Raw genomic sequence first — 14,234 nt, forward strand, 5'->3', positions numbered from 1 at the left:
CCCTTCGTCCCAAAAATTTCGTCGCACTTAGAAAACTGTGCTTTTTATGAATAGTTCCAGTAAACTGTGCTTTTTATGAATAGTTCCAGCATAGGTGAGTTGCTTACCGTTTTGTCCCTCGCCAAAGCTCTTCGTGTAAATGCAATAAGTTCAGGTATTGATCCCAATTCAAATTAAAAGCCTAAACAACTACTGGAGGGTAGAACCAGAACTTTTGTTTTGTTTGCATATATCTTGTGCGTGCTGAGGTCTCAACCAAGTTCCTTATGGTTTTTCACTCCACGCGCGTATTCATATGAACTTTTCAAACACATGAATACTGAACAAGTGAGCTCAAAGGGCACACTTAACTTGATTATTGTGGGGACCAAAAGGGTAAAAGAGTGAAATTGAATGAAAAGTCTTTACTATTTTTAATAAGTGACAAATATTTTGGGATATCTTAAAATAGAAAGTATGACACTTTCAAATGGGAAGGAGGGAGTACCTGCCAAAGTTAAGGAGCTGCAGGCCTTACCCCAATCTGTTACCCAGGCTAACCGAGACCTTGCTCAATCAGGGGGACGTCTTTTGACATTATCATCTATTGGGGTTCCATGTATAGTATCATAAAATCTATTGAGACAAAATGAGAGATACAAGTTGCATTCCACATCATGGACGAAACCATTTATTGCAGCTTCTAACTTCAGCGATGAATTTATCTTGATGTAAGAGAGGACGCACTTTATTGCCTTTCTGATGCTGATGCAACCATTTCTGCAGCTTCTACCAGGGAATGAATAAATTTCCAGTGTCTAAAGCAACAGAGAAGAAGCATTGTGGTAATGTGATCACACACCCTTGCCACTGATTGTACTTTAGAGAGCATAGATCATGACAGGAAAGACAAGGTAGTACTTTGCCCATGCAAACAGGCTGCTTCTGCCTATCAATTCAGGACGGCTCTCTAGATACATTATTGCTGCTATTGGAACTCTCAATGTTTTGCATCAAAAAGGGCATTTACAAGGTTCAATTCCCCAGGTATGCTTTGCGTATTCTTCTATTGTTTTGTCACTGCTGAACTTTCCAGAGCCAGCCGTACTCAGGATGCTCATATGAATCCACTTCTCTGGATCAACAAATGTTCTATCAGCAGCAGCCTGCAACAATATCATGTTGATTTAGTCCTACCACAATTTTAAGGAAGCAAAACAATTGCCCAAGGCCAGAACACTACCTGAGCCTCTAAATAACTAGCAAAATCATATCCCAGGAGATAAAAATCTTTCCCATCCTCCAAAGTGTCGCATAATGACTTGAAATAGTCTTTGAAGCCAAAATAACCATCTCGGACCATTCTGCAAATCATGGACACACTGATTCAGTAAAAAGAAGTTTAATGATGAGTTTGAATAGTCATTGCACAAGCACATATTGGGACGGCAAGGCACAGAAGAAATAATTCACAAAGAGGGTGAATATTAGGATTTGCAGCCAACCTCTTACATGGAAGTTTACAAATATGCATAATTTTTCAGATGCGCTATAGGAATTTATGGTTTTCCCCTCTAGTGGGAGCCAAAGGTTCTAACCATACATATGTCAGAACTCAGCAGGAAGGAAAGCAAAACACAGAACTACAACAACAGAGCAATCATTGATGAGAACAGTGAGATTGCTTAATGACTCTTTACCTTACAACTCTCAAAAACTGAAGGGGTGCTTTGAGTGAAGCTCCCTTCTCATGCAATGCTGGAACTTCATTCACTTTTGCACCAAATAAGAACTGCCAAATTTTGAGGAGTGAATTCATCATATAAGCACGAGTAAATGGCAAGACAAACAATAATTCAATGGTGAGGATGCCTTAAAGCTAGAGCACACCAGTAAAAGTAAATTTGCATAAACACATATCCAAAGAACTGCAAACCCAATAAGAATAAGGTCAAACTCCATATGCTTATGCATTAACAACACATCTTTGGATATCAAGTCAAAGTTGCATTCTTCCTGCTAGCACATTCTCAGATTGTATTTTAGTAGCTTTCAGCACAACAGCTCATCAGCTTAATAGAGATCCATTACTTGCTATGGCCATACAGTGGCAACAGAACTGTTACTATTGTTACAATCGATATAAATAGGTGCCATGTCACAAAATACTGGTTTAAATGCTCAACATGCTGACTAAATTCAGTTGACAAACCACCATGCAAGTGCATTGCAACAATGTATACGCGTCATATCAAATTAAAAGAAAAGGCATACACACATGCGCACATACAAACACAAACAATCCAAGGACAAACAAATTACCATTTTCTTGCACTTCTAAAAGAACAACAAATTGCAAAACAAAGGAAAAAAATGAAGGTATCTAGACCTTTGTTCTTTTATAAAGCCTGCTCTTCAGAGCATCATAACTTACATCCTAATGGAAGAAATCATTCTGAATGCATTAAGAAGCTTTTGGATGCTACAGTTGGACAAGGTTTTAAACCTTCATAAAACCTAAGCATAAAATGAGCAAAAAAAGTAACTCAATTCACATGGAATTTTCTTTTCTCATTTTATAACTTTTCACTAGCACATCAAAAACAACTGCTTTCCATCCTAGCATTTTCTTTATGGTGTTTTCACCACATGTCAAAAGCTGTCAGAATCTTCAGTACGCATGCATTTTTGCTAAGGCATTCACTCTTGAGCAAACTTCAAATGAAAATTGCCTTTCACCATGCAAAACTATCAAAAGAAAATTTTTTTAAAGCAGATCAATCATTTTAATGGTAATTACCATGTTATCTGCTCCTACTTCCTCCATTATTTCAACTATTGCCCCATCAGCAGTAGCTAGCAGCAAACAACCATTCATCAAAAATTTCATGCTCCCAGTTCCAGATGCCTCATGTCCAGCCGTACTTCAAAAATATAGAACAAATTATAGACACAGAAAGTAGCATAACATCCAAAAAACCATAGTGAATCATCCTAAATACACCGCATTTAGTTGGCAAGCTGCAGTTCAGGACTTTGTTCATCAAGCTAACAGTACAAACATTACATATAATCTTTATCCAAGCACACCTAAAATCCCAGTATGGACAGCCACATAAAGTCATCCCGGGGTCTTGATCATCAGTTGACATCAACAAGCTCTAAAAATTTGTCAAGAACTAGTATGACGGTTTAGGTTTGAAACTTTATGGCTCTGGTTAAATTTCTAGGGTTTTACATTGTTCTGAATGACCTTATGGGCAATTAATGCTTTGATGCCATGATAATCCTAAAGGAATTGGATATACTACTAGTTGCTCAAAGCCCATATCCACAGTCATAGAAAGGATAGATCACACTTTTTCTAAGTCATTTACATACCTTGAATGCTTGTAACAAGAAGAAACTGAATATAATGGCCAGAAAAGGATTAATTTAGGTATGCAGCTTCCCATGCAAAAGTTTGATTTGAATAGAAAACATGATATATCAGTAGCAGTCAACCACAATAAATTAACGAAAAAGATTAAAGGCAACGAATGATCAACATAGACAGGAGAAAAGACATACCTTAAGTGCTGCGAGAGGTCACTTCCTGGAATAACCAGTTCAGCCACAGAGACATTATAATCGGGTATAAAAACCTGTTGTACCAATGAATGAGCCAATAACTCTACCTAGTTCATGTAGACTGAAGAGAATTTTAAAAAAATAATAATAAAGAATAATGTCTTTATATGTTCCGCAATTAGTGAAAAGAAATCACAGTAGGCTAGTTACATGGTCCCAGCCCTCCCACCACCAACCCAGTAAAAACTATAGTAGGTTTTTATGCATCATTTTCACTCATTCTTAATAGTTTTTATCTTACAGACTAAGAATAAGAGCACGGGCAAAGAAATGAGTTTTTTGCTCTACCAATTTCAGGAGATCCCCAATGTCAGCATCATTGTTAATTTTCTCTGCTACCACATGACAAAGTTTGATAATCTTCTTTGCAATATCGTAGCCAGGAGCAGCTTTCCCTCCTATTATGCAGACACGAGGTACAACCTTCCTTCTGTCACTTGTCTCCATATTCTATCAGAAATTGGGAGAAAGAAAAAAGAAAAAGAAAATATTACCCAGACTAGTATATCATCCCTCAGGATCTAGAAGTTCATTAGACTAAGGAATAAAACTATGCATCTACTTTCAAAACTGAAACATTCTCTAGTCATCCTTTATTATTCTTTGAAGATAAAGATTAACCTTCGTAATGATGTAAAACATCGACAAAGTAATGATGTTAATCACCTATACTACACCTACAAGAAAGGGACACAGGGGAACCATCACCTAAACCATGTTCAAACTTAGGAGCTTTCAACTCCCTTCTAATAAAAGAACTTTTGGGGAAAGAAGCCGAATACATTAGATTAAAGGTAAAGTAAAAACCAGTTTCAAGATGACAAAGAGCTGCATAAAATCTTATGGGCATCTTTCTGCTGGTTGAACATGAAATACAGAAATAACTAGTAGTCGCATTTTGTAGTATAAGATTAATACAATCCATCTATGACACATCCAAGTCTAATCAGGTTCCGCTACTCAAAAGGACATAAGGCACTTTGTGCAAGAGGAGCAGAATCCTTTCCATGATCTTAAACATCAGAGAACTCTAGAACTAATTAGGACAAAATAACTGTTTAATAGTCAGGACTGAAGTCTGCTTACCCCTGAAGTAAACTATCTAGTTCTGTTGCTTCACATAACATAATTAATGCAAAATATCCTAACAAGTAGAACAGAGTTAAAACCACTGCTATTTATGGTTACAACCTTCTCTCGAGCCATTTGATTCAAATGGCTCATTGGCTACAAGATTTTCAACTAACAGCAGTCATATCAAGACATGGTGCCCAATGTATCTATATATGGTTAAAAGCTTTAGATACCTTTATGCAGTCGTATCGATGGATGATCCCCAATATATTTAACAGTTGCCTTTTGTACTCATGAATTCGTTTTATCTGAACATCAAACATTGCATCTAAACTGACCTGCAAAGTAAAACAGCAAAAAACCTTTGCATGAAATTCAAGCTTTCGAAAAATGCAAGAGCGTAAAGTTGGCAGTCAGCAAACAAAGAGACTTAACACTTTGAACAAATGTAGATATCAGTAAACCTTTATTCCACTAAGTGTTTCAATATATTCTGCGAGCCTCGCTTTATTAACCTTCTTCACCTACGCAAGTCAATGAACTAAAATTATTTCCAGCATTATACTCAAAATGCAATAGCAGCACCATAAATAGTTCTTTCTAGATCACTACAAAATGCAAATAAGTTCAATGTTTTACCATCTTCCATTCACGCTGTAGATCAGGATCTGAAACATGTTGTCGCAAACCAGCTAAGAGATCAACATTGCGTATCCAGGATTCTGTTCCAAGCCATTTTGAGATAAGTGAAGACAAATTTGGATTGCTCACCACTACCCATCGGCGCTGATAAACAATGTACAGAAGTTAGAACATTTACTACCAGGACAAACTACTATGCCTTGTATAATCACATATTAGAAGTTTTAAAACAATGCAAATATCAATGTGTTTTGACAATACTACACAACCAATTCCTTTCCAAAATGACTAAGAAATCACAGATTGAGAAAGTAATACAAATCATCTTGTCTGAGTTCTTGGTGAGAAACCACAACTTCAAGAGAGGTATACAATAGGGGAAAACAATTTTATTTTGTTTACCTGGGTAACTCCATTTGTCTTGTACTGGAACTTCTGAGGCCATAACTCGTAAAAATCCTGCAAGACGTTATAACAAATATTAGTTTTCTGTTTCCTACATATGGCTTCTAAAGCAATCCTTGACATTAAAAGAAACAGAACAGTAGGTGTATAACAAACAAAAAAGAAACTTCTATCTTGTCGTGCAAATCAAATTGATACAAATCTTGCTCCAATAATTAAGACCAAAGTCTTAGACAATCAGGATTAATGATGAAAATGTACTGGATTGAAGCACTAAGACATGTCTACCAGTAAAATTTTTTAGTGAATGCGACCAGGATTTTGAGACAGAACAATATTTCGTAGACTTGCCATGTGGCTCAAATGTGCTCGGTGGTTTTGGCCTTGCAAACTATTTAACTATAAAGAGAGAGACTGACTACTACTTATTAAGCCTCTCACTCAGCTTGTAAAAATAAATACCAAACTAAAGATCAAGATAAAATGGCTTGCACATCGTTCTACGAAATGTACAAAGGTAAAATAGAAAACTGTGGAAGTTAAATATGACAGTGTACTCTCTGCGTTGGACGATTTTTTTGATAAATTTGAGGAGCACAGAAACAGTATATGCAAGTTTCTTCTACAGGACCCTCATCATTTTACTGAATGCTCCCATGGGGAATATCCAATTTCCATTCTGGCAATCATTCATTGTCAATCCTTTCCATTTCTCCAGAAAGATGGGAAACAGAATCATGAAATCAATCACACTTCAATCTTCTGTCCTGTAATTTCATTATGCCTATTAAGGTGGATTGAATTTGTTTTCCAGTCATGAGCTTTAGGTTGACTGATACAATAATAATATTTCAACTTCTTATGATTTATTTTGTATGGAAAAAAGATATACTTTGTGTGATCATAAAAATCTTACTGCTAGTGTGTTCTTGTCCACCAAGCACTTCATTCTAAAAGCTTTGTTTCGCCAATATAATGAGGATGGTGGATAAAATATGGGCAAAAAGAGGCCTAACTCAAATTTCAGCTTAACAACATCTGGTAATTTAAATACTGCTGAAGCAGCAGCTGTCTTAAGAGAACTTGAGAATCTCATCAAGCACTAACTCCTATGCATCTGAGGAGGTACAAAATGAAAGATATGCTACTTGACAAATTAATTTGTTCGAAATTACCTTGAATACCCTCTCTTTAAGTAAATCAAGATGTACTTTGGAGACGCCATTCACAATTTGACAACAAACAATTGATAAGTTTGCCATTCGAATGCTCTGTCAACTCAAAGAAGATTATCATGAATAAGTTCCTGCACCATAATTTGTCAGGTAAAATCAAGCAAATACTGGCAAACCAAAGAGAAAGCCTTCAAGATAAAGACTAAAAATTCATGCTTTTCTCTTCTCCAAATTATTCGGCTAAAGACTAATCCACATATGGTCCAAAATACATAACCTGAAAACAAGCATCAGACCAAATGTAGAAGAGCAAACACAAAGAGTGGAGGGAGTCAAAAGGGAAGTGTAGATAAACATTAATAACAAGCCTACAAGAAGTGCTTCGCAAAAGATGAGCAAACAATCTGCTGGATGCAGTGAATGCAAGGTCCTAGTAAAAGGATTCTGTATAACTAGGCTAAAAATTCATAAAATCAGCAATTATCAAGCAACTTGCACAAGGGGTATTTCATTTTTGTGTTTATAACGTATAATTTCCTCCACCTCAGTTTGCACGTTTGATTTACTCAGTCAATTGAACTTTATTTGAAGCAATCCAACTTTAAGTCTTTTAAGTGTTTTGGAAGTCCACAAGAAGAAACGGGAAGCAAGATGGTCATGTAGAAACTTTAAATAACCAGACAGATTAGTATACGGAACTTTTTTGATAATAGCTTAACCAAAAGAAAAGGAAAAACAAAGAGGAATTTCACTTTGGAACCAAGAAAGCAACAGGCAATTATTGCAAACATCCAATAGAATTGGAGATTTTCTTTAGTACCTTCACTGCACCTTCTTCAACGATAGACATCCGAGAAAGGCGATCATAATCTTGGCCAATCATACTTTTCAACTCTTCCATGAACTTGTAGTTTATTTCATATATGATCTGCACCAAAAAGATAAATAATATCTGGTGAAATTTGGAGTCAATAAGTCACAAAGTATAATGTGCTTGAGTTTGAATGACATTTGACATATTATCCTTATTGCTCCTTTCACACTTTCACCCCACTGTTGAAAATTTCCCAAAAGAACAAAAGAAAACAAGCTTATGGTTGATCAACAAATCTTGTCATCAAGGACATGATTCAAGAATTTGGAAGGGAAAAAACACAATAAAATAAAGTCATTGATGCAATTTAAAGGTTTCACCTTTGCATGTAACGTTAAAATTTAATTATGCCCAGAGCACAAGTAGCTGAAGGTGCATAGTATGTGAGTTCTGTGAAAGACAACTTACTTGTAAATGCCTTGGAAGAAGATTTCCTAGAAGATCAACAGGAATTTTCTCCAGTGCTTCAGCATGTACGGTATGGGTAGTAAAGGAGAAAACTCTACTTGTGATATCCCATGCTCTACTCCAATCCAAGTGCTCTTCATCTACAAGCACTCTCATGACCTCAGCTATTGCAAGCGATGGATGGGTATCATTTATCTGAAGAGCAACCTGAGCGAAAATTCCAGAGAATAGGCTAAGTATATTAGAGAAAAGAAAAGATCCTAATCACAGAAGAGATTACAGATACTACATTTTATCAAAGCCTTTTCTTTTTTCCCTTCTAATCTATGAGCATGTGCACGAGTATGTTTTGTGTGTATATATCATTGGCTGAAAGTGCTAAATGTGATCAGCCTTTGGCAGTTTAATTGATGATCCAGAGCCTATCTTATAAGCACTCACGTTATTTTCTTTTTCTCTTTTTTTTTTTGGGGGGGGGGGGGGGGGGTGGTGAGGGAGCATGGTGTTGGGGAAAACTGTTCATTTATTTATGTTTTTTATTTAAACACCACCAGGTAAGTACAACCTTTTCAGGAAACTCATCAAAGTTATTGTGATCATCTCTAAACCTCCGAATGATATCTTGTAGTGATGCTGAGACAAAGAAATAATGTTGCTTCAATCGTAGTTCCTTCCCCTGAAGTATGACAATTATGATAAAGAGGATTATGTTTGAGCTTAAAAGAGAGAGAGAGAGAGAGAGAGAGATTATATTTGAGCTTAAAGACACATAGGATTATGTTTCCAACAATTTGTAGATGATAACCAAATATAGTTTCAAAGACCCTGATGATGATAAAAGATACCAGCCACATACAAGAAAAAGAGAAAAAGCTAGGTGATGGCATAAGATAAGCAGGTGCACCACCAAAAATATGCGACTGCACAGTAGCATGATTACAAGTGAAGGTATAAGCCAAGCCAAGCAAACAAGTAGTGAGAACCTTTCATGCATTAAAAGAGGCATCTACACAAACTTGCACTAGAGAAATGATGACTTCATCCAAGGTCCCACCTATCAATAGATAAGCAACAATTAATATAAAGCATTTAAAATTTCAATTGCATAATGTCAACCCATGATAGAAGCTCCAACCCAAATCAAAGTTTGTTCACAGCTAATAGCCATGTATATGCTTTTGAGGACAATGTGGCTTGCCAGCTAAAATTATGTTCTCATAGATCAGGTAACGATGACTATCAGGAAATTAGTAGTAAGGTATCATAAGTACAAGTCATCACACTAACAAAGCAAAGCAGTCATTCAATCTATCCTGTCCTTAAAAGCAGTTTAGATTTACGTTGAATGATAGTCACAATAATTTTTAGCACCAATACAATGAATTGATTCCCAAATACAGTAAAACATAGGATGTACCTGATAGGAACGGTCATCTGGATAGAGTACATTGCTTATTGTTTCAGCCTTTTGTCTGTCCATAATTGCATTAATATAGTCACCAGTGTTATAAGACTCCTGAAAATACAAAGTTCAGAGCAGAAAACAAGGTGAAGGTTAGGAAACACACTAACCCATTGAATTATGAGAATCTAAAATTCTGATAGTGTTCAAACATAAAAATCTGTTTTCAGGGATCCTGAGATGTAAAAGGTTACATAGTTGTAACATCTTACAAGGGAACAAAATACACTACCATGTCATATTGATCACTTGGTTTAGCAGCCCATAATCGGAGGTTTATAGCATTCCGCGTTCCATAACCAGGTATGGGATTGTCATAAGCAACAGCCTCAACCTAGTGAGATAGTAAAAATTAAGCGACACATAAAAAACAACTTTAAAAAATTACTTCTATTCAGCATTATGCAACACTAGAGCTTTCTAATGAGAAAAGACCCAACCAAAACTAATATGTACATCAAAGGCGTACTGTAATCTTGAATGTAATAATGGAATCATCAGCTTACTGTTTCTCCAGGTATCCAAACTTTAATTGTCTGTCCCTGAATACCTTCCTCTTCAACTGTTCCATAGAACTTGTTATTGAAGAGTATCGCCAGCAAAAGAACAGATGCAGACATTTTAGACAAGGATAGATAATATGACCAGCAACCAAGAAACCAACTTAAAAGATCTGGCAATGTTAGTAATTTCAAACCTTCACAGGATATGATACATGAACCCTCTCTATTTCCCAGGGGTTCCCAAAGTTCAACCAATAATCAGGTTCTTCAAGCTGGAACCCATCCAATATGATCTGTCGAAACAAACCATACTGATAGCGCAGCCCATAACTGGAGATTACAACGAAAAGAAATATATAAAATTTGTTAAGTTTCATGTATGCAAATATGTGGTTATGTACCTAGTCAGAAAAAAGGATATCAATGAAAAATTCTGGAAGAAGGGTGCCACTGCAGGCTTATCTTTTGCTTAACAAAAATATATATATTATCTATATTTGCATCATTGTCTATTAAATTATCTTGAACATTTTTTATCCTTCCTCATTGCAATCCACATTACCCTTCCAACAACTAGTGGAGATAGTTCCAGATCAATTTAATCACTACTAAAACCGTTTCTGCTATATAATGAGCTTTATTACTATACTGGACGTTCCCGCATATATAGTTTTACTTCTCAAGAGAAATTAGAAGATATAAAAATAGATTGTGGGCTCTGACAACCTCCTAACCAGAAAACAGGCTGCCATGAAGGCTCTGCTCTGTTTGACAGTCTCACAGTGCCTCTCAAAAGGCAAATCCTGAACAAGGTCCTGATCACCTAGAGATCTGGAATGGATTAGGGTATCTCCAGCTTTTCCCTAACAAGCAGAGAGGCTGTTTCTAAGGTTATGATTTCCATCGAGAAGCTAACCAATTTGCCTTGAGTTAAAAAGCAGTTCTAAAATTAAAGGTACTCGAAAGGGATTCGGAGGTTGACATTGAAAAAAATGATAATTAATTTTAAAGATGACATAATCATGAAAATCATACCCCCATGCTGGATAATCTAGAGTTGCTAAAGAATCCATTTGGCAAGCACAAAGGCGAGCTAGGCCACCATTGCCAAGAGCTGCATCTCCTTCCTTTGGGGAGAAGGAAACAAGAAAAGCCTCAAATGAAAGTTAAGAATAAGCACAAGAGAAAGTAGAGACAAGGACCACACAGAAACAATTTACTCCAAATGCAGGAATCAAGGGTTAAAATGCAATTTGAGTACATTCTTTTCATCATAAACAATTGCCAAAACAATCTTCTCAACCAAAAATGCCTAAAATTTTTTGAGCAACCATCTTTATCTTCCTTTCATTTTTACAAAGTAAGACATCTAGTACATTTTGTACTTAGATAATGGACTAAAATGATGAACAGACAATGAAACAAGCAAACCTGCTCTGCCACAACTTCAAACTCAAAACCAAGCTGGTTCAAAGCATCAGCATATTGGTCACGGATACCGAGGTTTATGACACTATTTGACAATGATCGACCTGATAATCAAAGAAGCAATTGTCAGTCAAAAGAACAAAAATCTTACAGCTACGTAAGCATGCCAGTGTCAAGGTGAGTGGGTATGTGGGTGTGGGTGTGGGTGTGCTTGTGAGCGTGCGGATGTCGGTGTAGGTGTATGTGTGTGTGAGAGAGAGAGAGTGTGTTTGTGTGTGTCATTTGCTTTCCTATTGCATGGCCTTTAGGCTTTACTAATACTTTTACTGAAAGATACATTCTACAATCAATGCAGCAACTAGTGAAGAAAAGTCTGTTATTCCATCTCCCAGTTTTAAAAAAGTACGAAACTTGTGGCATGTATGATAGGCTCAAGAGAAGATGTGGCACATATAGCACTAGCTAATTACTAAAGCACATGAAGAAATCAACCATCGCAGGGCACAACTTAAAAACAGAATGTACCCATAAGAAACTCAAGTGAAAGAAAGTAAAGGCGCTTGGGATCCTTTTTCTTAAAATATCGGTGAGTGTCATGCCACCGTTCAATTAGTCGATCTCTTACACTGTAAGACAATCCCTGCGCATACCAGTACAAAATGAATGGTCATGAAATGTAATATGAGAACTCAAGAATCAAACAGCTTTAATTGCTCTTTAAATGTGCAAACTTGGTGATGGTACATTACATCAAGTCAAACTAGAATGATATTGTCTTGGTCTTCTTCATTGATATAAGAGGAGTATTGAGTCTAAACTCCGCTCCTGACAAGAAGGCTGCATATAACCCTAAGCAAATATACAAATTTATATGCAGAACCTGGAATTTTTTTTTTTTTTTGTTCAGTAGACTCGCATGGCATATGTTAATGAAAAAATAGAATTCATGTCGCTACTAACTGTAGAGGTGTGTGCTTAGATAGGTAAATCATCTCCTTTCCAACCATTTAACTGATTTTATGAGATGGTAATTCAACAAGGATCTGAACTTCAATGCACAGGACCACCAGTAAGGCCAAAGAATAGAATCCAACATTCCAACCAGTACCTAAGAGTATTAGCGTTCATAATGATAAACAATCTTTCCAGCACCAACAGGTTATGCTTCAAGCTTTTAGGATTCAAAAATTTGTGAAATTACACAAAGATCATTCATTTGAGCATGAACTTCTACTAGACGTGCAACAAATTCATATATTACGGAAAGAAGACACTTAAGACGCCTTCATTGTGCATCCCAATTCTCCATCTATCAGGGCACTGTGCATTATATTTGTGGCATCGACCACCAACCAATGAAACCTCTAATAGAACCACAGGAAGGGGAGGGAGGAGCGCTACCTGATAAGCCTCAAAATCATCAAAAATAAACCTTGACCTGGCCACAGTATACTCAACATGATCAAGAATATCTTTCTGTAAACTAAATGAATCATTCTTTAGAAACGCATCCATGAACCCAAACATTTTCTCCACCTTGGCTTTCCTCTCCCCAGATTCCATCCCCAGCCCAGCTTTCCTCACCACCACCCCTCTTCCACTCACCAACCCCACTCCACCACTCCCACTCACGCTGCCATCACCGTCAATAGCGTCCACTAATGCCTCCTTAATCCTCTCCAAGCTCTCAGTATCTTCAACCTTCTTCCCATCAGAATCAGTCACAAAAAAACTCTTAACAAAGTACTCTCCTTCCAATTCAACAGTGGCTCTTTCAATTGTGAGGCCAAGGATTTTGAAGGCCCGAGTAATGACCTGGAGAAGTCCAATCCTGTTCCGGGCTCTGATCAAGAAAAGGGTTGAATCCAAACTATCCTCGTTTTGCACAGTGATCATGGTCGAGGAGTTTGAGGGTACAGCTGAAGGCGTGGTTTCAGTGAGTTGCTGGGGTTCATTATTGTCATTGGAGGCTCGAGGTGGGATCAAGTGGCGACCATTGGAGGTGCGGAACCGAACTGAAAATGGGCTGCGTAGATTGCAGGGTGGAAGAAGGGAAAAGGGTCTTTGCTGGAGTGATGGCGTGGTGAGAAAAGAGACTGAAATTGCTGCTGACATTACCGTTGTTGAGGTTTTAATGAAAATGGAGGATTTGTTCAATTTGTGATTGACAAATTGTCTAAATAAAGCCTACATTTGGTCTACGGTTGAGTAGAGAATAGGACTGAGGAACTAGTAGAAGCTGCATCCTCCGCTTCTTCCGTTTTCTTTTGTGAGACTGTTTTGGGAACTGGCAAGAAGGAAGGAAGGAAGGAAGGAAGGAAGGAGCGGAAGTGAGTGAGATCTTTTTGGTTTTCCCAAGAAGAAACTTCTTTTAGTTAAAAAATCATGAAAAAGCAAGAGGTTTCACGAGAAACTACAAATCTCATCTCACGTGGAGCAAGCGTAACTACTCACCGAAAAGGCTTTTGACTATCGCTAGAAAGGAGTTTATAAATCAATGAAAGGAAAAGATTAATTACCCTAAGCTCCCTGAACATGACCCGCAGTTGGACTTTGCCTCACTCAAGAAAAACTTTGGATCTTTAGGTCCTATAGTAAGTGATTTTCATATTTTTTTTTCAAGTGATTTCCATCAAAATACACCGTGATTTCAC

At 37.0% G+C, this 14,234-nt stretch overlaps 1 protein-coding gene across 3 annotated transcripts; it reads right to left on the bottom strand.

Moving 5' to 3' along the window:
• Positions 1-389: 389 nt before the first annotated feature.
• LOC113726070 (uncharacterized) lies at positions 390-14,028 on the bottom strand. 3 transcript variants are annotated; one of them, XM_072078973.1, is made up of 22 exons: positions 12,982-14,028; positions 12,106-12,220; positions 11,584-11,684; positions 11,188-11,279; positions 10,347-10,482; positions 10,156-10,224; positions 9,882-9,983; positions 9,605-9,703; positions 8,753-8,863; positions 8,188-8,394; positions 7,726-7,833; positions 6,906-7,001; positions 5,728-5,784; positions 5,323-5,469; positions 5,148-5,207; positions 4,917-5,021; positions 3,898-4,059; positions 3,550-3,623; positions 2,780-2,903; positions 1,680-1,771; positions 1,223-1,343; positions 390-1,145 (listed from the first exon to the last, which is right to left on the bottom strand). In XM_072078973.1, the coding sequence occupies exons 1-22, from the start codon at positions 13,693-13,695 to the stop codon at positions 993-995; spliced, it is 3,045 nt and encodes a 1,014-aa protein (XP_071935074.1). In that variant the 5' UTR covers positions 13,696-14,028; the 3' UTR covers positions 390-992. The 3 variants fall into 3 exon arrangements, 2 of the variants coding, with proteins under 2 accessions (XP_071935074.1, XP_071935075.1); XM_072078974.1 differs by lacking the exon at positions 8,753-8,863; XR_011840219.1 differs by lacking the exons at positions 390-1,145; positions 2,780-2,903 and having other exon boundaries at positions 1,271-1,343.
• Between the last annotated feature and the right edge of the window lie 206 nt (positions 14,029-14,234).

Source organism: Coffea arabica, chromosome 2e (assembly GCF_036785885.1).
Source record: "Coffea arabica cultivar ET-39 chromosome 2e, Coffea Arabica ET-39 HiFi, whole genome shotgun sequence".
NCBI classification, from domain to species: Eukaryota; Viridiplantae; Streptophyta; class Magnoliopsida; order Gentianales; family Rubiaceae; genus Coffea; species Coffea arabica.